Source organism: Bos indicus, chromosome 21 (genome assembly GCF_029378745.1).
Source record: "Bos indicus isolate NIAB-ARS_2022 breed Sahiwal x Tharparkar chromosome 21, NIAB-ARS_B.indTharparkar_mat_pri_1.0, whole genome shotgun sequence".
Classification (NCBI taxonomy): domain Eukaryota; kingdom Metazoa; phylum Chordata; class Mammalia; order Artiodactyla; family Bovidae; genus Bos; species Bos indicus.
This window is the reverse complement of record NC_091780.1, coordinates 17,435,965-17,461,954: the sequence shown is the minus strand read 5'-3', so window position 1 is coordinate 17,461,954 and position 25,990 is coordinate 17,435,965. Positions and strand designations below refer to the sequence as shown.

The 25,990-nt window shown below is 41.3% G+C and overlaps 1 protein-coding gene across 2 annotated transcripts in view; it reads right to left on the bottom strand.

The window, feature by feature from the left end:
* The window catches only part of AGBL1 (AGBL carboxypeptidase 1), a 932,974-nt gene that overhangs the window by 703,995 nt on the left and 202,989 nt on the right, over window positions 1–25,990 (bottom strand). For both annotated transcript variants that reach the window (XM_070775073.1, XM_070775072.1), the window contains exons 16-17: window positions 22,016–22,160; window positions 4,133–4,286 (exon numbers count right to left, since the gene is read on the bottom strand). In XM_070775073.1, the coding sequence (XP_070631174.1) occupies window positions 4,133–4,286; window positions 22,016–22,160 (299 nt within the window). The remainder of the gene's footprint in view (window positions 1–4,132; window positions 4,287–22,015; window positions 22,161–25,990) is intronic.

Below are 25,990 nucleotides of genomic sequence, written 5' to 3'. Positions count from 1 at the left end.
CTGCTCAACATGAGGGTCCATTGCACAGTGAAAATACAGGGACTCCCCTGCTGGTCCAGTCATTAAGAATCTGCATTCCAATGCCAGGGACGTGGGTTTGGTCCCTGGTCAGGTAACTAAAATCGCACATCGCATGGGACAACTGAGCCCACATGCCACAACCACTGAGCACGAGCACCACAACAAAATGCAACGAAGACCCTGCAAGATGCAATGAAGACCCAACACGGTCAAATAAATAAACTCAAAAAACTTAGAGAAAACTCAAAGCCCCTTTCAGAACTTTTTTCTTAGGATTTTCAAGTTGGAGACTGAAGAGCATTAAACAAAGTTTGAGGCCCTTCTAAGCATGGCATCTGTGCAAATGCCCACTTGACACACCTGTAAAGACAGCCTCCATGGGTCTTTTCTCCTCGGGACTCAACTCAGTGGTTGTCACTTCCAAGTCAATGATGCCCAAAAGAAGATGAACATCATTCATTTCTGGGTCCTCTCAACACCTGCCCATCTTGAGATGAACAACAGCTGACATGTTAGCACATGTTTAAGAGAGAAAACTCTAAAGATACATGAGACTGATGTAGGAGATAGTTGGGCACAAGGCTGAGCCACTGCATCCAGTCTCCTGTGGACACTTTGAGACAAAATAGCAACAGGAGCATCCGCCCTGATTGGGTGAAAAACAAAGTGACCATATTTTTTTTCATATGTCCTGCCAAGCCCCCCAGAAACCTTCACGCTGTAATCCATCTTGGTTGAGAGATGTGTGTGCCACCAGGAAGGACCCTGAGTCAGGCCAAATATGGGCCCAAGCAAGATTACTGGCTAGAGACAAACACAGAAGACTGCCCCCATATAAGCAAACTAAGCCATTCTTATTGGGAGCAGTTCACTCTGAGAATTCGCCCGTGTGCTCTTCCATGCGTGCTGTGTACTTGATCACTCATCTGTGTCCAGCTGTTTGTAACCCCATGAACTATTGCCCACCAGGCTCCTCTCTCCATGGGATTTCCCAGGCAAAAATATTGGAGTGCTTGTATATTTTGGAAATTAATCCTTTGTCAGTTATTTCATTTGCTATTATTTTCTCCCATTCTGAAGGTTGTCTTTTCACCTTGCTTATAGTTTCCTTTGATGTACAAAAGCACATGAAAAGATGCTCAGCATCACTCATTATTAGAGAAATGCAAATCAAAACCACAATGAGATATCACCTCACACGGGTCAGAATGGCCATCATCAAAAAGTCTACAAACAATAAAAGCTATAGAGGGTGTGGAGGAAAGGCAACGCTCTTGCACTGTTGGTGGGAATGTAAATTGATATAGCCACTATAGGAGATGGTATGGAGATTCCTTAAGAATCTAGGAATAGAACAACCATATGACCCAGGAATCCTATTCCTAGGCATATACCCTGGGGAAACCAAAATTGAAAAGACACATGGATCCCACTGTTCACTGCAGCACTATTCACAAAAGCTAGAACATGAAAGCAGCCTAGGTGTCCGTCAACAGATGAATGGATAAAGAAGTTGTGGTATATGTACACAATGGAATATTACTGAGCCATACAAAGGAATGCATTTGAATCAGTTCTGATGAGGCAGATGACTTAGAACCTATTATACAAAGTGAAGTGAGTCAGAAAGAGAAAGATAAATAAATATCATATTCTAATACACACATACAGAATCTAGAAAAAATCGTACTGAAGAATTTATTTACAGGGCAGCAATGAAGAAATAGACATAGAGAATAGACTTATGGACATGGGGAGAGAGGAGGAGAGGCTGAGATGCATGGAAAGAGTAACATGGAAACTTACATTACCATATGTAATATAGATAGCCAACAGGAATTTGCTGTACGGGTCAGGAAACTCAAACAACCTGTATCAACCTAGAGGCTCTGTATCAACCTAGAGGGGGTGGGATGGGGAGGGAGATGGGAGGGAGCTTCAAAAGGGAGGGGGAATATATGTACACCTATGGCTGATTCACATTGAGGTTTGATAGAAAAAAACAAACTTCTGTAAAACAATTATCCTTCAGTAAAAACAATTTTTAATAATTATTAAAAAAAAAAGAATACCAGAGTGGGTTGCCATTTCCTCCACATGTACTTTGATTTTGATAAACACTTTATCTGTTTCACAATATCGCTCTCTATTGAATTATTTCTTTAAAGAAGACGGGGACCAAGGTCCTGCTTCCAGCCATCCCCACCCCCCAACAATAGTATACATGTATTATTACCAACCTTAGATCCCAAGCAGAAATGAGTCTCCATTGATTCATATGAACATGTGATAAGAAATATTTTCTCATTTTTTTTAACTGAACTATTTGGAAGTGTCAAATTATTTAGGGGCTTTCACTGTGTGTCAGTGGTACGAGTGGTAAAGAACCTGCCTGCCAATGCAGGACATATAAGAGACACGGGTTTGACCCCTGGGTCAGGAAGATCCCCTGGAGGAGGAAACAGCAACCCACTCCAGTATTCTTGCCTGGAGAATTCCACAGACAGAAGAGCCTGGTGGGCTCTAGGCCATAGGGTCTCAAGGAGTTGGGCATAATTGCAGCAACTGAGCAAGCAAGCACTGTGTTTCAAGTCCTTTCCTTAAAGGGAGAATGATCTCTGTGGTTATAATATCAACAAAAGTACCATTGTCAATGTAAATAAAGATGCAAGCGCAGAGGCAACTCTATGTTATAATTACACATTGGGTACCTCTCAGCTCCTATCTAGAAACTGAGCCTGCAAAATGCAGACATACAAAGATCCACTTTCTTAAATAAATAATTGCTCTCTGAAGGTTGCCTGGAAGGATTACTGTCTCTAACTTCCATGAACTGCTCATCTGCAAGGGAAGAAAGTGGTAACTGTTAAGAGAAACTGCTCTTAAATGCATGAACCACATCAGAGAACTTTTGGAAAATCCCTTATTATTCATTAAAGCATGTTATGGCCTTATTAATTCAGATGGGATAATCGGTTGTTGATTAGCCAGACAGTTAAGCATTCATTGTCAGATGCTGATGGGGTGTGAGAAATTACATTTCCTATCCACCAAAGATTCACCTGAATGCAGTTAGCACCTCATCAGGTAAGGCTGCCTCTTTAGGGGATAAATTAGCTGGATTTTTATTCCCCAGCCTTTTCTTTCATTTCCCAAACTTTTCCATATTGCAAAGCATGCCTCATTCTGTTTGGTTTTCCTTGCTTTTGTCTGAGGTTGAAAACTATGCCAGGAGGAGCCAACTTTAAAAGCCGGTGGGTTACAAAGAAAATCACATCTGTGCTCAGGATTCTAACATGAAATGGGTGTTGCGTGTGTGTGTGCATGTACATCTCTGTGTGTGCCTGTGTGCTTTGGTTTGGTTTTACAACTCTTGGCTAGAGCCTACTCCATACTTTTAGTTCTTCAGATCCAAACTGTATCCAGGTCATTCAGGGACTTATTGAGCCAGCTCTCCAAGACTCAGCTTCTTTTATTTCCAAACTGTGACTGACCATGAGGGTAGTATAACAGCAATAAGCATGGTGAGAAAAGTCCCTGGATTAGAGGTCAGAAAATGTTGATTCATTTTCCTGTTCCAGTTCTGTTTTAGGAGAACTGACTGACACTTTTAAACTGCTCTCAATTTCAACAAGTCATTTCATCTCTCTGACAATATGCAATTAATTTTTTTCTCCCTATGATAACAGAGCAACACTGATATTTAAGCTCCAATACTTTGGCCACCTGATGCGAAGAGCTGACTCATTGGAAAAGACCCTGATGCTGAGAAAGATTGCGGGCAGGAGGAAAGGGGATGACAGAGGATGAGATGGTTGGATGGCATCCCAGACTCAGTGGACAAGAGTTTGAGCAAACTCTGGGGGATAGTGAAGGAGGGAAACCTGGCGTGCTGCAGTCCAAGGGGTCACAAAGAGTTGGACATGACTTAGCAACTGACCAACAAAACAAAGCAAGAAGAGTTGGGGTGTATTATTTCTACAAAGGTAGACCAGTACCCAACCCTTTGTGGAATTTCTGACCTCAAAGGGACAGAGGGCTTCCAAGACTAAGAGGACCTCCCCGACCACCGTCACCACCAAATCTTCAAAGAAGGTATGTGATTACTCACGGAACTGCTCCAGGTGGTCAGCACTGTTAGACTCCGGCATGGCTGTGATGGTCACCAACGGACAGGAATTTCCTCCTAGCGTCTGGCAGAGAACCTCCTGTCGGAAGTAGACCTGCTTGTGGTTCACACTTTTTTCCAGAATATCAAGGTGAGTCTGGGGCATAAATGAAAGGAAAGTGTATTTAAGATTTTTGATAATAACAATAGGTGAAAGCAGCAATAACGCTTATATTCCTCTAACTCCTGGTAGTTTAGAAGTATTTTTGTTAACCTAATCTGTCCGACAGGTTCAGTGGTAAAGAATCTGCCTGCCAATGCAGGAGATGTAGGTTCAGTCTCTGGGTTGGGAAAATCCCCTGGAGAAGGCAATGGCAACCCACTTCAGTATTCTTGCCTGGGAAATCCTATGGACAGAGGAGCCTGGCAGGCTATGGTCCATGGGGGTCACAAAAGAGTTGGAGAGGACTTAGCAACTAAAACAAACAGATCTGCCTGACACAGGGCATCAAGTCATTTAGAAGCAGGACTGTTACTGCTCGCTGGAAGAAGTTCAGTGAGGCTGAACAGGAAACATCATTCCTGCCTGTGTCTGCACAATAGAGTATCTGATTTCAAGCTGCACTGACAGCAAAAGAGGAGGAGCACACAGCACTCTTCCCATGACAATGACATGTAAAGAACACTGTTATCACAAAAACAGAGTACACGCAAGACGCTTGGGAACGTGAGACAGAGCTTCAGTGGTGCACATGACTAGATTTAAGCAATACAAGGAGGGCTGGGAGCGTATGGAAGGAAAATAGAAAGCAACCGATCCAGGGAAAATGTTAAGTGAAGAAAACTAACTGGTAACAAATGATTTTCCCTACTGTACCCTACCTTTGGGCTTCCCTGGTGTCTCAGTGGTAAAGAATCCACCTGCCAATGCAGGAGATGTGGGTTCAATCTCTAGGCTGTGAAAATTTCCTGGAGAAAGAAATGGCAACCCACTGCAGTATTCTTGCCTGGGAAATCCCATGGACAGAAGAGCCTGGCGGGTTACAGACCATAGGGTCATGAAGAGTCAAACACAACTTCAGTTCAGTTCAGTTCAGTCCCTCAGTCGTGTCCGACTCTTTGCGACCCTATGAATTGCAGCACACCAGGCCTCCCTGTCCTTCACCAACTCCCGGAGTTCACTCAGACTCACGTCCATCGAGTCAGTGATGCCATCCAGCCATCTCATCCTCTGTCGTCCCCTTCTTCTCCTGCCCCCAATCCCTCCCAGCAGCAGAGTCTTTTCCAATGAGTCAACTCTTCGCATCAGGTGGCCAAAGTACTGGAGTTTCAGCTTCAGCATCATCCCTTCCAAAGAAATCCCAGATTAGCGACTAAACAACAACAAAGGGTGTCCATGCTCCAAACTGCAGACCCTGACAATATGTTACCTTACATGGCAAAAGGGACTTTGCAGATATATTTAAGATTTAAGTCTATTTGAGATGGGGAGGTGATCCTGCATTAACCAGTTGGGGCCAAACTATTAATATATAAATCACAAATGCTTAAAAGCAGAGAACTTTCCCCAGCCACAAAGGACCAGAACCACATGCTAAGAACTCAGGCTTCCATGCTGGCTTTGAAGATGGAGGAAAGAGGGCAAAAGCTGAGGAATGTGGTGTCTTCTAAAAGCCAGCACAGGCAAGGAAATGGATTCTCCTCCACTATCCTCCAGAAGGAATACAGACCCAATACGTTGATTTTTTTGATCTCTGGTTCCTCTGCCTTTTCTAAAACCAGCTTGAACATCTGGAAGTTCACAGTTCACGTATTTCTGAAACCTGGCTTGGAGAATTTTGAGTATTACTTTACTAGCATGTGAGATGAGTGCAATTGTGTGGTAGTTTGAGCATTCTTTGCATTGCCTTTCTTTGGGATTGGAATGAAAACAGACCTTTTCCAGTCCTGTGGTCACTGCTGAGATTTCCAAATTGGCTGGCATATTGAGTGCAGTACTTTCACAGCATCATCTTTTAGGATTTGAAATAGCTCAACTGGAATTCTATCACCTCCACTAGCTTTGTTCGTAGTGATGCTTCCTAAGGCCCACTTGACTTCACATTCCAGGATGTCTGGCTCTAGGTGAGTGATCACACCATCATGATTATCTTGGTCCTGAAGATCTTTTTTGTACAGTTCTTCTGTGTATTCTTGCCACCTCTTCTTAATATCCTCTGCTTCTCTTAGGTCCATACCATTTCTGTCCTTTATTGTGTCCATCTTTGCATGAAATGTTCCTTTGGTATCTCTAATTTTCTTGAAGAGATCTCTAGTCTTTCCCATTCTATTGTTTTCCTCTTTCTTTGCACTGATCACTGAGGAAGGCTTTCTTATCTCTCCTTGCTATTCTTTGAAACTCTGCATTCAGATTCTTATATCTTTCCTGTTCCCCTTTGCTTTTCACATCTCTTTTTTCAAAGCTATTTGTAAGGCCTCCTCAGACAGCCATTTTGCTTTTTTGTATTTCTTTTTCTTGGATATGGTCTTGATTCCTGTCTCCTGTACAATGTCACAAACCTCTGCCCGTAGTTCATCAGGCACTCTGTCTATCAGATCTAGGCCCTTAAATCTATTTCTCACTTCCACAGTATAGTCATAAGGGATTTGATTTAGGTCATACCTAAATGGTCTAGTGGTTTTCCCTACTTTCTTCAATTTAAGTCTGAATTTGGCTATAAAGAGTTCATGATCTGAGCCACAGTCAGCTCCCGGTCTTGTTTTTGCTGACTGCATAGAGCTTCTCCATCTTTGGCTGCAAAGAATATAATCAATCTGATTTCGGTGTTGACCATCTGGTGATGGTCATGTGTTGAGTCTTCTCTTGTGTTGTTGGAAGAGGGTGTTTGTTATGACCAGTGCGTTCTCTTGGCAAAACTCTATTAGCCTTTGCCCTGCTTTATTCTGTACTCCAAGGCCAAATTTGCCTGTTACTGACACGACTGACGTGACAGTCATAGCAGCAGCAGCACAGGTGTTTCTTGACTTCCTACTTTTGCATTCCAGTCCCCTATAATGAAAAGGACATGTTTTGGGGGGTGTTAGTTCTAGAAGGTCTTGTAGGTCATCATAGAACCATTTGACTTCAGCTTCTTCAGTGTTACTAGTCAGGGCATAGACTTGGATTACTGTGATATTGAATGATTTGCCTTGGAAATGAACAGAGATCATCCTGTCATTTTTGAGATTGCATCCAAGTACTGCATATCAGACTCTCTTGTTGACTATGATAGCTACTCCATTTCTTCTAAGGAATTCCTGCCCACAGTAGTAGATATAATGGTCATCTGAGTTAAATTCACCCATTCCAGGTAAATTTATCAAAATTCACTGGATCATTGAAAAAGCAAGAGAGTTCCAGAAAATCATCTATTTCTGCTTTATTGACTATGCCAAAGCCTTTGACTGTGTGGATCACAATAAACTGTAGAAAATTCTTCAAGAGATGGGAATACCAGACCACCTGACCTGCCTCTTGAGAAATCTGTATGCAGGTCAGGAAGCAACAGTTAGAACTGGACATGGAACAACAGACTGGTTCCAAATAGGAAAAGGAGTATGTCTAAGGTGTATATTGTCACCCTGCTTATTTAACTTATATGCAGAGTACATCATGAGAAATGCTGGGCTGGAGGAAGCACAAGCTGGAATCAAGATTGCTGGGAGAAATATCAATAATCTCAGATATGCAGATGACACCACTCTTATGGCAGAAAGTGAAGAAGAACTAAAGAGCCTCCTGATGAAAGTGAAAGTGGAGAGTGAAAAAGTTGGCTTAAAGCTCAACATTCAGAAAACGAAGATCCATGGCATTCTATCCCACCCATGGGAAATAGATGGGGAAACAGTGGAAACAGTGTCAGACTTCATTTTGGGGGGCTCCAAAATCACTGCAGATGGTGATTGCAGCCATGAAATTAAAAGACGCTTACTCCTTGGAAGGAAAGTTATGACCAACCTAGAGAGCATATTCAAAAGCAGAGACATTACTTTGCCAACAAAGGTCCGGCTAGTCAAGGCTATGGTTTTTCCAGTGGTCATGTATGGATGTAAGAGTTGGACTGTGAAGAAGGCTGAGCGCTGAAGAATTGATGCTTTTGAACTGTGGTGTTGGAGAAGACTTTTGAGAATCCCTTGGACTGCAAGGAGATCCAACCAGTCCATTCTGAAGGAGATCAGCCCTGGGATTTCTTTGGAAGGAATGATGCTAAAGCTGAAACTCCAATACTTTGGCCACCTGATGTGAAGAGTTGACTCATTGGAAAAGACTCTGATGCTGGGAGGGATTGGGGGCAAGAGGAGAAGGGGACGACGGAGAATGAGATGGCTGGATGGCATCACTGACTCGATGGACATGAGTTTGGGTGAACTCCGGGAATTGGTGATGGACAGGGAGGCCTGACATGCTGCAATTCATGGGGTCGCAAAGAGTCAGACACGACTGAGCGACTGATCTATCTGATCTGATAGCCAATTAACAATATTGTGATAGTTTCTGCAAAGGTTGTGAATATCAAAGAGACTCTGCCATACACATACATGTATCCTTTCTCCCTCAAACTCCCCTCCCATCTGGATGGCACATAACACTGATCAGAGTTTCTTGGCAAGATAGTAGGTCCTTGTTTGTTAAATACAGCAGTGTGTACGTGTCCATCCCAAACACCCTAATTATCCTTCTCCCTGGCAACCATAAGTTTGTTCTCTAAGTCTATGAGTTTGTTTCTGTTTTCTATGTTCATTCGTATCATTTCTTTTTAGATTGCACACGTAAGTGATGTCATAGGATGTTTGTCCTTCTCTGACTTCTCTCAGTATGACAGCCTCTAGGTCCATCCATGTCGCTGCTAATGTCATTACTTATTCTTTTTAATGGCTGAGTAATATTCCATTGTATATATGTATCACATATTCTTTATTCCTCTGCTGATTGCCATTTAGGTTGTTTCCATGTCTTTGCTATTATAAACAATGCTGCAATGAACATTGGGATGCATGTATCTTTTCAGGTTGATTTTTGCCCAGTGATTTTTACCCATATTGAACTTCTCACCATAAGAGCTGTAAGATTTTTTTAATTGTTTAAGCTACAAAATTGGTGATAATTTGTTACAGCAGCAATACAAAACCAATACACTGGGCAGTAAGAAAAAGAATTTTCTAAACGAAGTAGAAATCCTAGCATCTGGGTAGGAATGAACTAAATTCCACTTGTACTCTATTAGATAAATCTCGGACTTACAAGGAAAAAGAAAAAGTCCCAAGGAAAGAAAAGATGACAAATGATTCTGTGGCCTTTCCTATAGCTTCAGGGATACCTGAAAATTTGACCCTGAATCGCATCCTCCTTGCAACTGGGATCCTGAATCATCTGCCTCCACACAGCCTACTGCCTAGATTAATATGAATTTACTACTCTCTGTCTGCATCAACACAAGTTTACTGCCACAGGAAACACTTGCCTGGGAAAATAGAAATTACAAATAAATTTACTTTTCATAAATTGATAATTTTTCAGGAACATCTGAACAACTCTTCAGTAGAAAGTATCAACTGGGGACTTCTCTGGTGGTCCAGTGGTTAAGAATGTGCCTGGCAATGCAGGGGACACCGGTCCTCTTCCTGGTTTGGGAACTAAGATCCTACATGCTGCAGAGCGACTAAGCCTGTGGGCCATGACTAGAGAACCCATGAGCCACAACAAAAGGTGATGCATGACACAGTGAAGATCCAGCATGCTGCAACTAAGACTCGACAACCCCTCTCCTCAAGATGCTTGCCCTACAGCCTCCACCAGTCTTAAACCATTTTATCATGATCTTTACCCAATGTTAATCAAGCCCTACATTAAAATACCAGAACTTCACAAAACTTTAAAATCTTAATAAATACCTCAGGTTTGCCCTTCCTCCTTTGAGACACTATCAAGACTCTTCTCACATTCTCCCTTACCAAATATGTTCGTTTCCTATCACTTCAGTAACAAATTACTGCAAATTTACTGGTTGGAGATGACACAAATGTATTGTATTACAGTTCTGGAGGTCAAAAGCCCAAAATGGGTTTTACTGTGCAAAAATCAAGGTGTTGGCAGGACTGCACTGCTCATGGAAGTTCTAGAAAGTAACTTCCTTGCCTTTTTAGCTTCTGGAGGGCAGCTATATTCTTTGTCCCATGATGTTCTCCTCTTACATTCAAAGGAAGCAATCACAACATTGCTACCTTGGTTTCCACGGTCAAATCTCCTTCTCTGACTCGGACTCTTCTGTCTCAGTGGTTCATGGTTAAGGACCCTTGTGATTACATTGGACCCAGTCTAATTGTCTGACATAATCTCCCCATCTCAAGAAGTTTAACTTAATCACATCTACAAAGTCCTTTGTGCCACATAAAGCAGCATCCTTAAAGGTTTCAGGGATTAGAAAATGAACATCTTGGGCTAGGGGCATTATTCTGTCTACCACACCGAGATAAGCAATATCTTCGGTCTGTCTTAGAAACCGGTGGTATTTCTGAGAGCCAGCATTTGACACAATACTAAGAAAAGGAATTATAAGGACCATGGCTACCTCAGGTTCAAAAGGAGAATTCACCTAAGGCACATATATCTGACCAAACCTTTGTGCTTCATTCTTCCTGTCATTTGTCAAGTGATGGTGAATACCAGGTATTGTTGTGAAGCACCTGCAATGGGGATTGGGAGGTGGTCTCATACCCCTGAGGAGACAAGGACGCTAGCTAGTTGTGCACACATACACACACACACTCTGCACACACTAGTTACAAAGGCCCTATGTAAATAGCCAAGTATGAAAGCTGAAGAAAACCCAGAACTGATGGCTCTTCTAAGCTGAGCTCAGCTTCATCTCTCATGACCACACACTTCCCTGGGCAAAGACTGACTCAGGCCAAGAAAGCTGTGTCTGAGAGCCCAGACTTTCACAGAGGCTCTTCCACGCATGCTGTGCTATGGCTTGCCTTTCTCGAGGATGCGTTCATTTGGTTCCAGGTAAAGCCTAGATGTGGAGAAGGCAATGGCACCCCACTCCAGTACTGTTGCCTGGAAAATCCCATGGATGGAGGAGCCTGGTGGGCTGCAGTCCATGGGGTTGCAAAGAGTCGGACACAACTGAGCAACTTCACTTTCATTTTCCACTCTCATGCATTGGAGAAGGAAATGGCACCCCACTCCAGTGTTCTTGCCTGGAGAATCCCATGGACGGAGAAGCCTGGTAGGCTGCAGTCCATGGGGTCGCACAGAGTCGGACATGACTGAAGCGACTTAGCAGCAGCAGCAAAGCCAAGACATATGTGTTCGATCACCAGTCTAAACCCAACATCACTGCTCCTTGTTGAGCAGAATGAGGGTTTCATTATACAATTAAAGTTATTTTTATAAGTGTGTGTGCGTGTGTGTGTGTGTGTAGAGATAAACCTATTCATGGATATATATAAATATATATACACATATATATATGTAAAAAGTTATTCTTGGGTCACAACTCCTTCTGCAGTGCTGAATGTCAGAGGAAATGAATACTGCTTAGTGCTTGAAAGTACAATGCATAGCAAACCTATAACCAGCCAAGTTTTTACTCACACATTTCTTCTCATATATGCTTAGCTATGCAAGAGCACAGAAAACATATCACCTCATCCTTATAATAACTTGAAGACAAATTTTAGCTGCCCAAATTCAAACTAAAGAGTGATATAAAAGGATAGTCCAGTTAAACAAGGTTCGTTTAGATGATCATTGGAAAACACAGTTACTACATAATACAGACATAAAAAAAAGTTCTTTAGGGAGAAAACATATCATCAAATGTTAATCTCATCATCTGGTTCTGAAATGAAATTCAAAAGAAATGTGTAAGTGAAGTATAAAGTAAAACAAAATGTTCACTTTTCAGCTTACATGGACATAGTATTATTATTTAATTCTTAAAAATGGAAAGGCAGTATAGCAAGATGACTAACCATGCAGGCTCTGAGTCAAACCGCCTGGGTTCTAAATTTGGTTGTGGATTCTAGATAAATCGTGTAAATCCTATACTTAACCTCTTCGTGACTCAGTTTTCTCTGTAATGTGTATATAAAATGGCATTACCTATGTCGTTCAGTGGTTGCTATAATTTTGTCATTTACTGTGTGTGAGAAGTGTCTGTCATACAGGAAACACTCAACTTCAGCTGTTATTATTCATGGATACATATATATTTAATTTTTTTAAGAACTGAAAGGGAAACACTAGTAGAATTATAAACATTGTAGGAAAAAAAATCAAAGAAAATATGGTCACGTCATGTTGCATAAAACAGAAAGAAAGAAAGGAAGAAATGAGAAAGAAGGGAGGGAGGGAAGGAAAAAAGGAAAGAAGAAAGAAAGAGAAAGGGAGGAAGGGATGGACAGGGGACGAGGCGGAGAGAGAGAAAGAAAGAAAAGCAATGAAGCATGGAAATTACAAAACCAAAATGACAGACCCAACACCGAAAATTGTTTTAAGTATAAATAGGCTAAACAGCATTATTAAATGACAGAAACTTTCAGATTAGCTTTTCAAAATCCCACTGCCTACTGCATATAAAAGGAACTTTAAAAGAGAAGGGAAAAAAAGACCCATGATGTGTATGAAAAACATTCCTAAATTATCTTTTATTCTATTTGACTCAACTAAAATATTTTAAAAGAGAAATATGGAAACTAAATGGATAAGCAAACACAAATTAAAGTGGGCCTGGCAACAGTAATATATGACAAAGTCATATTCAAGAAAAGTGCATTAAATGGGATTTAAAAATCTTATTTTGATAAAGGGCATGATTCATAAAGAACATATAAGATTCATAAATCTCAGGAATTAAATAATGCAGAACTGAAATGTACAATGGCAAAACAGCAGAAGGGGAAAACACTGCACTCGGAGTGGGAGACTTTATAACAATACATCAGCCTTGAACATATCAATTGCAAAAAAAATGATAGAGCATTTGAACAATATTGTTTTTCATAGATATATGTCAAACTGTCTTTACAGATAGCATCCTTTACTTTTTTCTCAAACGTTCATGGAACTGTAATAAAATTAATCATATACAAGACTATAAAAATTTCACTAAATTTTTTTAAAAGCAGAAATTATACAAACCACATTTTCTAACAATTAGATGAAACGAGACTTAAGTAAAATTTGTTTTAAAAACAGCAAATATATAATGATTAAGGAATTCCCTGATGGTTCAAACAGTAAAGAATCTGCCTGCAATGCAGGAGACCCAGGTTCTATCCCTGGGTTGGGAAGCTCCCCCAGAGAAGGGAATGGCTATTACCCACTCCAGCATTCTTGCTTGGAATCCCATGGACAGAGGAGCCTGGTGGGCTACAGTTCCATAGGGTTGCAAAGAGTCGGACACAACTGAGCAACTAACTCTTTCAGGAATAAAAAATCATCTTCCTAAAGAAGAAATTCATCTATTAAAAGAAAAGTCAATATTAAATCAGTGTAATTAAAGCCCTCATTGAAGAAGTGTCCATTTGCCATCCCAGGAGAAAAGCCACAGACAGGAATAAAAATGACCCCATCAGAATGTCAGCCACCCTGGTAAAAGGACATTTCAGCACCTTCCTAAAGAGTCAATATCACCCTGGATTTAGTGATAGTCTGTCATCATAAGCAAATTATTTTAATCACTTTCACACATATCTGGGTGAAAGTTGTCCCAGTATTATTATTGAAATCTCAACTGAGTTGAACTCTGCCTCATAACTACCATCAAGATTCCAGGCCCCCAAACTTGGAAATCTATACCTTTTCCTGAAGCATTTTCCAAAATGTAATCAGCAGTATCTTACTAAATGCTGGAGTGTGGAGAGGGGGAGATCCAAAGTACCTGGGGCACAGTGAGTTAAACTAAATGAAGACATTTTCACGACTGCAGAACTGTTCAGACTCTTGTGCAAATACGCATTATATGCAAATACACATTACATGCAAATACACATTACAAACTCATAGAAGAAAAACTAGCCAATAGGGCTTCAAGAATCTGTGTGACCCTTGAACCCTTTTCCTCTAAAGATCTTGGGACCCTGGAGAGTTGTAGCATGCGTTTTGGGAAACACTGTCTGCTGAATTGTTTCTATGAGGGTTTTTGCTTTGTTTTGTCTGTTGCCTTGTTCTTGCCATCAAAGCTATTTGTTTCACATTTATTATGGCGACAAGGATTCTCGACATATGAGGGTGATGGGGGAGAAATAGAGACCCTTCTCCAGAAAAGTACTGGCCATGATTTCTACGATATCACAAAGTTATTAGGCTGGCCAAAAACTTCTTTCAGGTTTTCCATAAGGTCTTACAGAACGGTCTGAACGAACCTTTTGGCCAACTCAATACAAATAGGCCATAGCTCTTCTTGCCAAATCTTGGGGTTGTTGTTGTCAGTCACCCAGTCGTGTCTGACTCTTTGTGAACCCACGGACTACAGCACTCCAGGTTTCCTTGCCCTTCACTATCTTCTGGAGTTTGCTCAAACTCACGTCCATTGAATCGATGATGTCATCCAATCATCTCATCCTCTGTCACCCTCTTCTCCTTCTGCCCTCAAACTTGGGGAAACAAAATAAAATCTAGATTTTATAAATTAGATCCTGAAAGGTTTGGAAGCAGGTTTGCCTACAGAAGTCATCAAACACAATTAGATACAGGAGAAAAAAGGATAAAAAAGCAAAGTATCTTGTGTTCATGTACACTCTCCTTTAAAACACTGTCACCTTAATGAAGGAAGCAAAGTTTAAAAGTTTTCTTCTTCTATGAGTTCTTTGTTAATTTTCTCACTATAACATTTTTCATGATCACTAATATTACAACTCCACAAATGCCAAACAATGTTTAGCTTAAGCCCATTTTCTGTAATTGCTCATGCAGTCATCTCCCTGTGTCCCTCAATGAACCCCTTGTCCCTTTGACCACTCCACCTGCCATGGAACATGTAACACCCCTGTGCTCATTGCATTATTCAGCTCCGGTCACACAGAAGTCTTCCAGAAGTAAACCAATTATAAACTGCTGTTGGTTTTCCTTTCTCAAAAAATGGCTTTGTATCATTCTCCTGGAAATGAGTCTTAGGTAAATGTTCCCATCTCAGGTCCAGCGAGGCCATGCCTAATTAACTATTGTTGGCACCACTGATGAGAGAAGCAGGGCTTCTGAATGCATGTGCCAACAAACAGCTGTAATAGCAGCCCTGTGGAAGCCAAGGAGTGGGCTTCTTTGCAAAAATGGGAAAGAGTTCAGGGCAATTATGGAAACCTCCAGAGACATTGTCTTCTTAAAAGAAAATCCTCCCTACCCAGGAAAGACATCAGGCTGATAACTCTGCAGCCTCATGGCTGCCCCTCGGCAGGCATTTTCTGCCCACTTTGTTTTACCAGCTACTCCCTTAAAACTTCCATAAAAGACTTCGCTCAACCTCAGCAGGCTACTCTGCTGATGGCTACTAATAAAGTAAGAAAAACTCACACTCAAAAATCATTCACATCTCATTGTTAGCCCTTAAACAGCTGTACCTCCTATCCCCCTAATTCAGAATAAAGTTCACCCCTAAAAAGATGGCCTATTTTACTTTTGTACTGACTAGTCCTCAATTGTCACTTAGATACATTCATCAGAGAATCGAATCCTTCTCATTACAAGAGAAGAACCAAAGACACCTTTAAGTTAAATAAAAAACAACAGAATATGCTGTAACTAGGTTCTAATGAGCTTTCTCAAACTGCCCCAGTCTGCCAACACCACTTTCCCTAAGTGAAACAGATCCACTTTGAGACTGATGGAAGTGATTCGTCTCTAGATGTGTATTCACAGATTGGCTGATTATAAAGAAAAGGTGATTTTAATATCCTTTTTCTGTTAAAAATAGATAAAGTTATATCGCTGGTGATTTGGAGAAGAGCTGCTGCTGTGCTGCGCTCAGTTGTGTTCAACTGTTTGGCAACCCCATGGACTGTAGCCCACTAGGCTCCTCTGTCCATGGAATTTTCCAGGCAAGAATACTGGAGTGGGTTGCCATATCCTACTCCAGACTGGATAAGAGAGTAAATAAAAAATAATTATAATCCACTACCCTAAGAAAACTACCAGTAGATTCTGTATGTATTTCTTTTTGGTCCTTTAATGGGATTTTTTTATAACATAATTTTAATTTTGTTATATATTGTGTATATATACACAATCAGTTCAACAGAGAAAATGATCACCCATCATCATTTAAAAAAAAGAGAATAAATGCTCTAAGGTCACTATCTAATACTGTTTACTAGTTGTAGACAGTTGGCTAACACTTGCCATGTATCAAGTCATGTAATCTTGATAACCCATAGAAGAACCACTTCAATGGTTCCAATTCACAGGTGAGAAAACTGAGGCTGAGAAAAATTAAGTAGCTTGCCCATGACTACACTGCAAAACACAGAGCTTAGACCTCAATCCTGGCCACTCTGACTCCAAAGCTTGCTCTTCCATTGTGCTCAAAACCCTGGAATTCAGGGGTCCCTGTGGTCAATGACTTCAGCACCCATGCACACCTCAGCTCCTTCAGAACAGCCTCTCGTGTTCAACTCCTCAACATCAGGACCCTTTACTGATATCTGTCCTTTCTTTTGGCCCATACAAAGATAGATGTCTGTTGATTGATTAAACGACAACACTGATTTATGACTTGCTCACTGCATCTTTGATCTACCACATGTAAGTCAATACTTCCCATTTGACATGTTTTAAATGTGAGCTCTTTCTAAGATGTTGTGAATATGGCATTCTAATTCTCAATACTTTCTTTCTCCCCTCCTCTCTCCCCGTCCCTTCCCTTTCACTTCCTACACTACCCTCCATTTTATCTCTAAAGATAAAGCTTCATCAGCTACTCCCTTAAAATTCCCATAAAAGACTTCATTTGACCTCAGCAGGTTACCCTGCTGATGGTTACTAGCACAGGGAGTATACATGCCTGGTGAAAAACCCTACTATACTCCTTAAAAGCCACAAGCTCTCCCAACACATCCATCCTATTTCTGATCACTTTTTTTTTTTCCCTCTCTTGCCAACTCGTATCGTTTTAAGTTCTCAGTAAGATTCCACTTTCTTACTCTCTAAAATGTCCACCAGAAACTCTCTTGGGATGCCAATACTCCTGGCTACCTACGGGCAATCCAGAACACAAACCAAATACTTTAACAAGTATTGCAAACAACACATTAACAATCATTGCAATTATTGAAAAAGCTTGAGATGGATGATTAAACAGGTCTTTTGTTGGCTTTGTAATGGCAATAATATTGTATTTCTTTCTTTTAGCATTATTTTAATACTATAATTGGGATGATTATCCAACAGAATTCCTGGCAAGCATCTGGAAGACATCAGTTTGAAAGAACCCAATAAATACTAATTCTCTCATTATAAGAGAATAATAAAATTTTTATAGTTCATGTTGAAAAACATTCAACATACATGTACCCTGCTTTAAAAATGTCTATAATTGTTAAACATAATCCATATTACAAGAGATTTACCAGTTGTGAATTCCACATAGAAATATATTTTTCACCCATCAGCATAACCCCCAAGTAAAATACAGCTAATTCCACCCTTGGGGTATCATCCACATTTAATTTATCACTGATCTGTTGGAAGAAAACTGTTTCTCCTTAGGATATGTCCAAAAGTAAAAATGACTAGTGTGCATTACAGAATGAACTCATTCTGTCCACGATGGGAGAAAGAGCTTTCTAAAAGAAGTCACAGAGTCAATTACTCTCTTAAACCTGAAGAGGACAAAGCCCATGCATTATTGGAAATGTAAAACCTAAAATTGAGTATACACGTTTTTCACCTCAAGTAACAAATTGTCTTTCTTACTCTGTTCTACTCATTTAAAAGGAATGAAAAGCTATCCCTTTTCCTCTCTTTTTCTCATTAACTCTCCTCAAACTTCCCTAATGTGAAGAGATTCAGTCAATAGGCTAAGTAACAAGCCAATAAGCATCAATGAATAAGATCTGTCTCTTTTTCTCACAGAGATCAGTTGATGGAAGATGAGACCATCTTCCAAGATCTTCTTTTCTTGAGTTTTTGTCCCCCATCAATATGAAATTTTCCTCAATTTGACCTCAATGTCTCCTAAACTATTAATAATTGTTGACTGTAAACTTGTGCTTCGGTATGACAAAAGTATTAAGTGTTCCCAGAGACAAAAGCTATGACTTACAGCAGCTACTACAATGGCAGCCCACTTTTATAGGTGCACATAGTTGTCAAGTTGTGTGATTATACAATATCCGATGGTTGAGTTCAAGTCACCAACCCACAATTTTTGTCTGTAACGCTATGGATGTGATTCAGCTGAGAACAGTGTTATTTCCCAAACATGATCCCATTCTTATTCCAAGAAGCTTTAATGGGTCTTTGCTAAGTGCATATAAGCTGATTCAGATCTAAAATTCAAATTAAAAAGCCAGATGCAGCCAAGGTCAGCTGAAGGACTCTCAGAGTCTCCATCAGATAGGAATAGACCTCAAAGGCCACTACTCAGTTCTCTGGCCACTAGCTAAATGTGGGACTTCTAGGCTTTGGTTTTTGCATTTATGAATGATAGATGTGAGCTACACAATTTCCCAAACGCTTTTGAATTCTAAAGTTTTATACTAGCTGCCCCTGAGCTTCTCCACAGGGTCAAAGATAATCTTTTTTTTTCCCTTTTGTGTTACTTTTTGTTGTACAACAACGTGAATCAATCAGCTCTCTCTGTCTGTCTGTCTCTCTCTCTCTCCCTCTCTCTCTCTATCTCTATACACATACACACACACACACACACACACACATATGCTGCTGCTGCCGCTAAGTCACTTCAGTCGTGTCCGACTCCGTGTGACCCCATAGACGGTAGCCCACTAGGCTCCCCTGTCCCTGGGATTCTCCAGGCAAGAATACTGGAGTGGGTTTCCATTTCCTTCTCCAATGCATGAAAGTGAAAAGTCAAAGTGAAGTCGCTCAATCGTGCCCGACTCTTAGCGACCCCATGGATTACAGCCTACCAGGCTTCTCTGTCCATGGGATTTTCCAGGCAAGAGTACAGGAGTGGGGTGCCATTGCCTTCTGTGATGCACATATGAGGAGACTAAAAAGTTGGCTTAAAGCTCAACATCCAGAAAACTAAGATCATGGCATCCAGTCCCATCACTTCATGGCAAATAGATGGGGAAGCAGTGGAAACAGTGGCTGACTTTATTTTTCTGGGCTCTAAAATCACTGCAAATGGTGACTGCAGCCATGAAATTAAAAGATGCTTACTTTGCCAACAAGTAAGCATCTAGTCAAGGTTATTGTTTTTCCAGTAGTCATGTATGGATGTGAGAGTTGGACTATAAATATAGCTGAGCACCAAAGAATTGATGCTTTTGAACTGTGGTGTTGGAGAAGACTCTTGAGAGTCCCTTGGACTGCAAGGAGATCCAACCAGTCCATCCTAAAGGAGATCAGTCCTGAGTGTTCATTGGAAGGACTGATGTTGAAGCTGAAACTCCAATACTTTGGCCACCTTATGCAAAGAGCTGACTCATTTGAAAAGATCCTGATGCTGGGAGGGATTGAAGGTGGGAAGAGAAGGGGATGACAGAGGATGAAATGGTTGGATGGCATCACCGACTCAATGGACATGAGTTTGGGTAAACTCCAGGAGTTGGTGATAGACAGGGAGGCCTGGTGTGCTACAGTCCATGGGGTCACAAAGAGTCGGACACAACTGAGTGACTGAACTGAAATGAACACACATATATACACACACACACATATATCGCCTCCCTCCTGAGCCTCCCTCCCACTCCTCCATTCCACCCCTCTATGTCATCACAGAGCACCTAGCCGAGCTCCCTGTGCTGTTCATCAGCTTCTTGCGAGCTACCTATTTTACACGTGGTGGTGTATATATGTCAATACCACTCTCTCAAACCATCCCACCAGCTCCTTCACCCTGAGTTCACAGGTCCATTCTCTAAGTCCGTAGGACAAAGATATTCTAACAAGTGAAAAGAACAGTGACCTGGACCCATGGACCATTACTCTGACAGAAAAATCAAACCTGTCTTTAAAAAGGAACCCCCTCCACCAGTAGACTTTTCAACATGCAGGGTTTCATAGATGAGACAGTAAGAACAGCTGTTGGAGGAGATCATGGATCTTGCCTGTTCTGAGGCCCTCAAGGCAACAAGCATGTTTTAAAACAAACATGCCTTGTTACAGCCAAGCTGGTGATGCACATTTCTTGGATTAAATTCTTGAGATCTCTAAGTGTAGTCCACAAATGATACTAGTTGTGTATCTTTTACAATCCGGGAAACAGTAAAAACAAATCTCTCTTTAGGTAAGCCAGCATATGGAGAGAAGGGCAGATGTACTTTTATGAAGCAGTTAGCTGAGTGGTTTAAGTTATGCCTTCTCAATGGAGAAAAAACAATGCATTTACACGTGAATATTTCTTTGGAGGGAAAAGGTGTTCTCAGTTATGATCTTTTCCAAATCCTTATCACAGGCTTGCAATGAAAATGCTTATCCTTCAGGCTAAGTGATAAATATTTGCATATACACATATTATTATAAATATGCTAATAACATTTTGCATTAACACAGAGGATGGAAATACTTTATTAGATACTTTAGCTCATGACTCCACAGGATATCCATGAAATAGCTCGGGGACAGGGATGATTTACCAACTTTTTCAAATGGCAAGAAATGGCCTGATAAGATATCTGAATGATGACTTCAAGTTTGGACTGGTTGACAGTACACTCCTATTGTAAAAAGATCGTGACCCTTATTTGCAATGATTCAATGTTTTATTCTTCTACCCTTCTTTTCCACCCTGGATCCTTCTAGTCCATGGCCGAGGAAACCACTGGAAATGGGAAAGTGGCTGCAAGGTGATCTCAAGGCATTTTTCCAAGCTTCACCCACTCAATCTCTGCTTCACACCTCTCAATGCATCCATGTCCTTTAAACTGGCATCTCAGCTGACCTGCATGGTGTTACCCCATTTCAGCTTAATAATCTCACTCCGATCTCATTCTTCTTGTTTAACTTGAGGGCTTTTTATTATTTTTTTTAGGGTAAACTAATAGATATTTATTAGATCATGAGTCCAACCTTCCTATATTTACTTAGTGTACCTGCATTTCTAAAATAAAAGGAAATAACCTTTCAGAATTGCTGTGGAATTTTAGTTAATTTTATTTAGACTGGGAGTACTTTTTAAAGTTATATTTGTGAACTTTTTACTTCTGGTAAGCATGAAACAAAAGTAGAATATCAGTTTTGCTGCCTCAGAATATGACAAGATGAAAAAAAATCACAGGAGGATATACAACACCCATGATCAAATTTGTTTAGCTGAGAAAATTTTCAAACTTTTTCTCTGCTTTGGTTTTGGCCTTGGTAAAATATGAATTTTAATCTTCAGCCATGTGTCCTCCTGCAACAATGTATATTGAGGGCTATTTAAAGATAAAGCCCCTAAAAAGTGCCCCCTGCCCCTCGCATCCACACTCACCCTGGATATGAAGAGCACAGTGCACCACTGGGGCCGTTAGAATGTCGCTGGCCATGACCTCAGCCCGCGCTCTGTCCAAGGAAGGAAACGGGACAGACAGAAAGCCCCTGAGTCAGAAACAACAAACCCTGGCTCCCTCGGACGCCTGAAGCTCCCCAGCAGGATGTCAGGGTTTCCTGAAGATTTCCAGGAAAGCCTCAAAGAGCCCTTTCAGTCCAACCCGTGTAGGGCTGGCAGAGGAACTTACCAAGAGGGCACTGTAGGTGTAGGGATAGTGGTAAGCCAGATAGCAGGCATCTTCGGCGTGCGGGAAGGTGACCGCAAAGGTCAGCGTGTAATAGCACTTCCCAGAAGCTGCGCCCGTCACGGCTGTTCTCTGGTGATAATGATTTCTAGAAGAGAAGGGAGAGAGAGGCGAATGAGTGAAAGGTGGGAGGAATTGTCATTTAGATGCCATAGACCCAAAATCACTGAAGCCATGAAATTAAAAGACACTTGCTTCTTGGAAGAAAAGCTATGACAAACCTAGACAGTATATCAAAAAGCAGAGATGAAACTTTGCCGAAAAAGGTCCGTCTAGTCAAAGCTATGGTTTTTTCAGTAGTCATGTACAGATGTGAGAGTGGGACCATAATGAAGGCTGAGTGCTGAAGAAATGATGCTTTCAAATTGTGGTGCTAGAGAAGACTCTTGAGAGTCCCTTGGACAGTAAGGAGATCAAACCAGTCAATCGTATTCCCAATTTCCCAAAGGAAATCAACCCTGAATATCCATCGGAAGGATTGACGCTAAAGCTGAAGCTCCAATCCTTTGACCACCTGATGCAAAAAGCCAACTCATTAGAAAAGACTCTGATGCTGGGAAAGATTGAAGGCAAAAGAAGGGGATGGAAGAGGATGAGATGGTTTAGATAGCATCACTGACTCAATGGACATGAGTCTGAGCAAACTCAGGGAGATAGTGAAACACAGGAAAGCCTGATGTGCTGCTGTTCATGGGTTCACAAAGAGTCGGACAAAACTTAGTGACTGAACAACAACAAAGATCAAAAAGCTAGTGAGTGCCTTGGACCCAGATCTGCCTGCAAAGCCTCTGTTCTTTCCACAACAATACTTTCTTCCCAAAGGCATACATTTGTTACCCCGACATGGTTCAACTTCTTACAGCTTGAGAATGTGTGCTTTCCTTTGTCAAAGATGAAGACCCAATTTTGATACTTCAGAGAACAGTATCAAAGTAAATTGCCCCCAGAAGTACACTCCCAGCAATATTTTCCCCACACGCTGCCAGTTACATTCCCCTTTTGTCTCTTGATGCTGAGACAGCCTGGCAGGCTTTCCTGAGAAATGCTATCATCAAGGCTGCATTATAATGCAAAATACACCCAGACACAGAAAGATGTAATTCCACCTTTGAACATTAACAACATTGGCTTTCTTGTCCATTGTGTTTTGGGGTTTCACTGGGGGGAAGGGTGGAGAGAGGGAAGAAATAGATAATTATTCTGTGTGTTCTTGCAAGTATAAAAAATACAGACTATTCTCTTCTGCCTTTTTTACCACTTTCATGACACCTCCCGCCAAAAGAATCAAGCAATTGAGAAAGGAAGAAATAGAAAATCTACCGTCTTGTTTCTAGTGGTTTGGTGGTTTTTCAACACAAGAAGTCCTCTACAGACAGACGAGTTCTGTTCCGAGAGTGTGTTCGTAAGTCCAACTTGTTGTTAAGTCCAACAAAGCTGGTCTAGGTATCCAACTAACACAATCGGTTACATAGGACTGTACTGTAAAAGGTCTATACTTCTTTTCACACAAATAATACATTAAAAACACACCAAAATAAAGAAAACATTTTTCATCTTATAATACAAGACTTATAAAAGTTCAGTACAGTAGTACAGTACAACAGCTGGCACTCAGCGGCTGGCATCGAGTGAACAGGCAAGAAGAGTTACTGATGGAGGAGGGAGAGGAGGTGGGAGATGGTAGAGCTGAAGGGTTGTCAGCAACAGGAGATGGAGGGTAAGCTGCAATTTCACTTACACCTGATATGCCATCAGTCACACGGATGGCACAGGTTCTGGCTCCTGGCTGGATTCAATTCTATCTCCCTCTTGAAAAAGCGATTCAGTGATACACGTTCACATCTTTGAGAGTTCAAAACTTGAAGGTTCATATATAAGAGACTTACTTGATTCATACAACTAAGAATGGGAGAAAGAGAAATTCACAGTTCCATGGACTATGACCTGCATTTCTCTTGCCTCAGCTTCTGCCAACATGGCACTCTGGGTCCCTGATCATTCTAGTGAAAGAAAGAAATTCCCAATGATGTAAGTGTCAAATGATGATCCCACCAAGCTTCTCAGCTTCCTATTAATAGGAGCCATAGCTTTTGTGACTACAGGATTAGAAACTTCAAAAAGGTATCTTCATCCATGGCTTTCTCTGGTCCTTGATACCTAATTGGGTCTACTCTCTCCAGATTTCCCTAAAGCTCTATAGTTTCTGCAGAGCTAAGGTTCTGATTATTAGCAAGTATGTAAAGAAGCAGATGGTAACTCAGAAAGCATGCAAACCACATACGCTCTACCTTTTATTCTCTCTGACTCCACTCATAAAGGCTCTACTGCAAACACTCATTCAGTTTACATTAGCAATTATACCTCTCTTTGAAGTAAAATGAGCCAGTCATCATTTTGGTCAAATGGTCAACATTTTGACAACTAATCAAAACATGGAAGAGAGTTTTACATGCACGAGTGTGAAATCACACACACACCACACACACATACTCATGAAGGTAAAGGCATCTCCAAAAGAGGGGCCTAGCTACTCGCCATTCAAAAGCCATTAAAGAGGCCAAGCTGGTGGAAAGGAAAGTTTGCTTTATTTAGATGATTAGACGCCAACAGCTGGGGGGAGGGTGGACTCCTGTCCAAAGGCCAATGCCCCCTCACTCCTGACAATCAAGGGGCAAGGGCTTTTATAGACAAAGGGAAGGGGCTTCGTGCAGATACAACACACACACAACACAACTGGCAGTCATCTTGAAATTGGTCATCAGTGGTCTGACCGGCATCATCTTGATTGTTTTAGGTACAGTTGATCCTCAGTTCTGGGATCAGTTTGTTTCCATGACTTTGAGGCCAGTTCTTGGAATTGTGGCAGCTTACGTCAAGGCCACAGTCTGGTCATCATGTAGCTAACTTATTTCACCTGGTGGGAGTTTCAGTATCTATAGGATATGGCTCAGAATATTATCTACAGCCCTTGAGCAGAAACTAAGTGTCATTGACTATGCTTAAGGACTACCTTATCGTTATTATTTGGTCTCCTTTGTCTGTTTTCCTTAGTTTCTACACGATCTCGCTTCTCTAATTAAATTTGTTCTTTGGCTAAAGTTTTTCTACAGACAAAATGCAGGCTGAGAACATAGGGTACAAGGACCACAGGGTCCTTCTCTCTTTCAAAGGCAGGTAAAACACTCAACCAGTGCATTGGGCTTCCTCCTAGCTCAGTCAGTAAATCATCTGTCTGCAATGCAGGAGACCCAGGTTTGATTCCTGGATCGGGAAGATCCCCTGGAAAAGGAAATGGCAAGTTACTCTGGTATTCTTGCCTGGAGAATCCTATGGACAAAGGAGTCTGGTGGGCTCCTTTGGGGTCGCAAGAGTCGGACACGACTTAGCGACTAAAACCAAACCAGTGCCTTGTCATCCCCAAGTTTTTCACCTACACGGAGTAGAACCAGAGCCCGCATCTTTACTCAAGATTAATAAGATGCCCCCAGGGTGAGTGGGGATGGTCTCATCTCACATGAGTCTTGTTTCTTTTTAGGTTTCCTACTGTATAATTAGGGCTAACCAGGTGACTCAGTGGCAAAGAAACTGCCTGCTGATGCAGGAGATGTAAGTTCGATTCCTGGGTCAAAAAGATGCCCTGGAGGAGGGCATGGCAACCCACTCCAGTATCCTTGCCTGGAGAATCCCATGGACAGAGGAGCCTGGTGGGCTACACAGTCCATAGGGTCACAAAGAGTCAGACACGACTGAAGGGACTAAGCATGCATTCAGGCATACAACAAGTGCAGTAATCAGGACTCAACCCCAAATGGGATTGAATGGGATTGTGGGCTAACTCCAAAACCAAGGTGTTGTTTTTTTTTTTTTTTTTCTTTCATTCTATCATCTGTCTCATAAGAATGGATAAAAGGGCAAGTA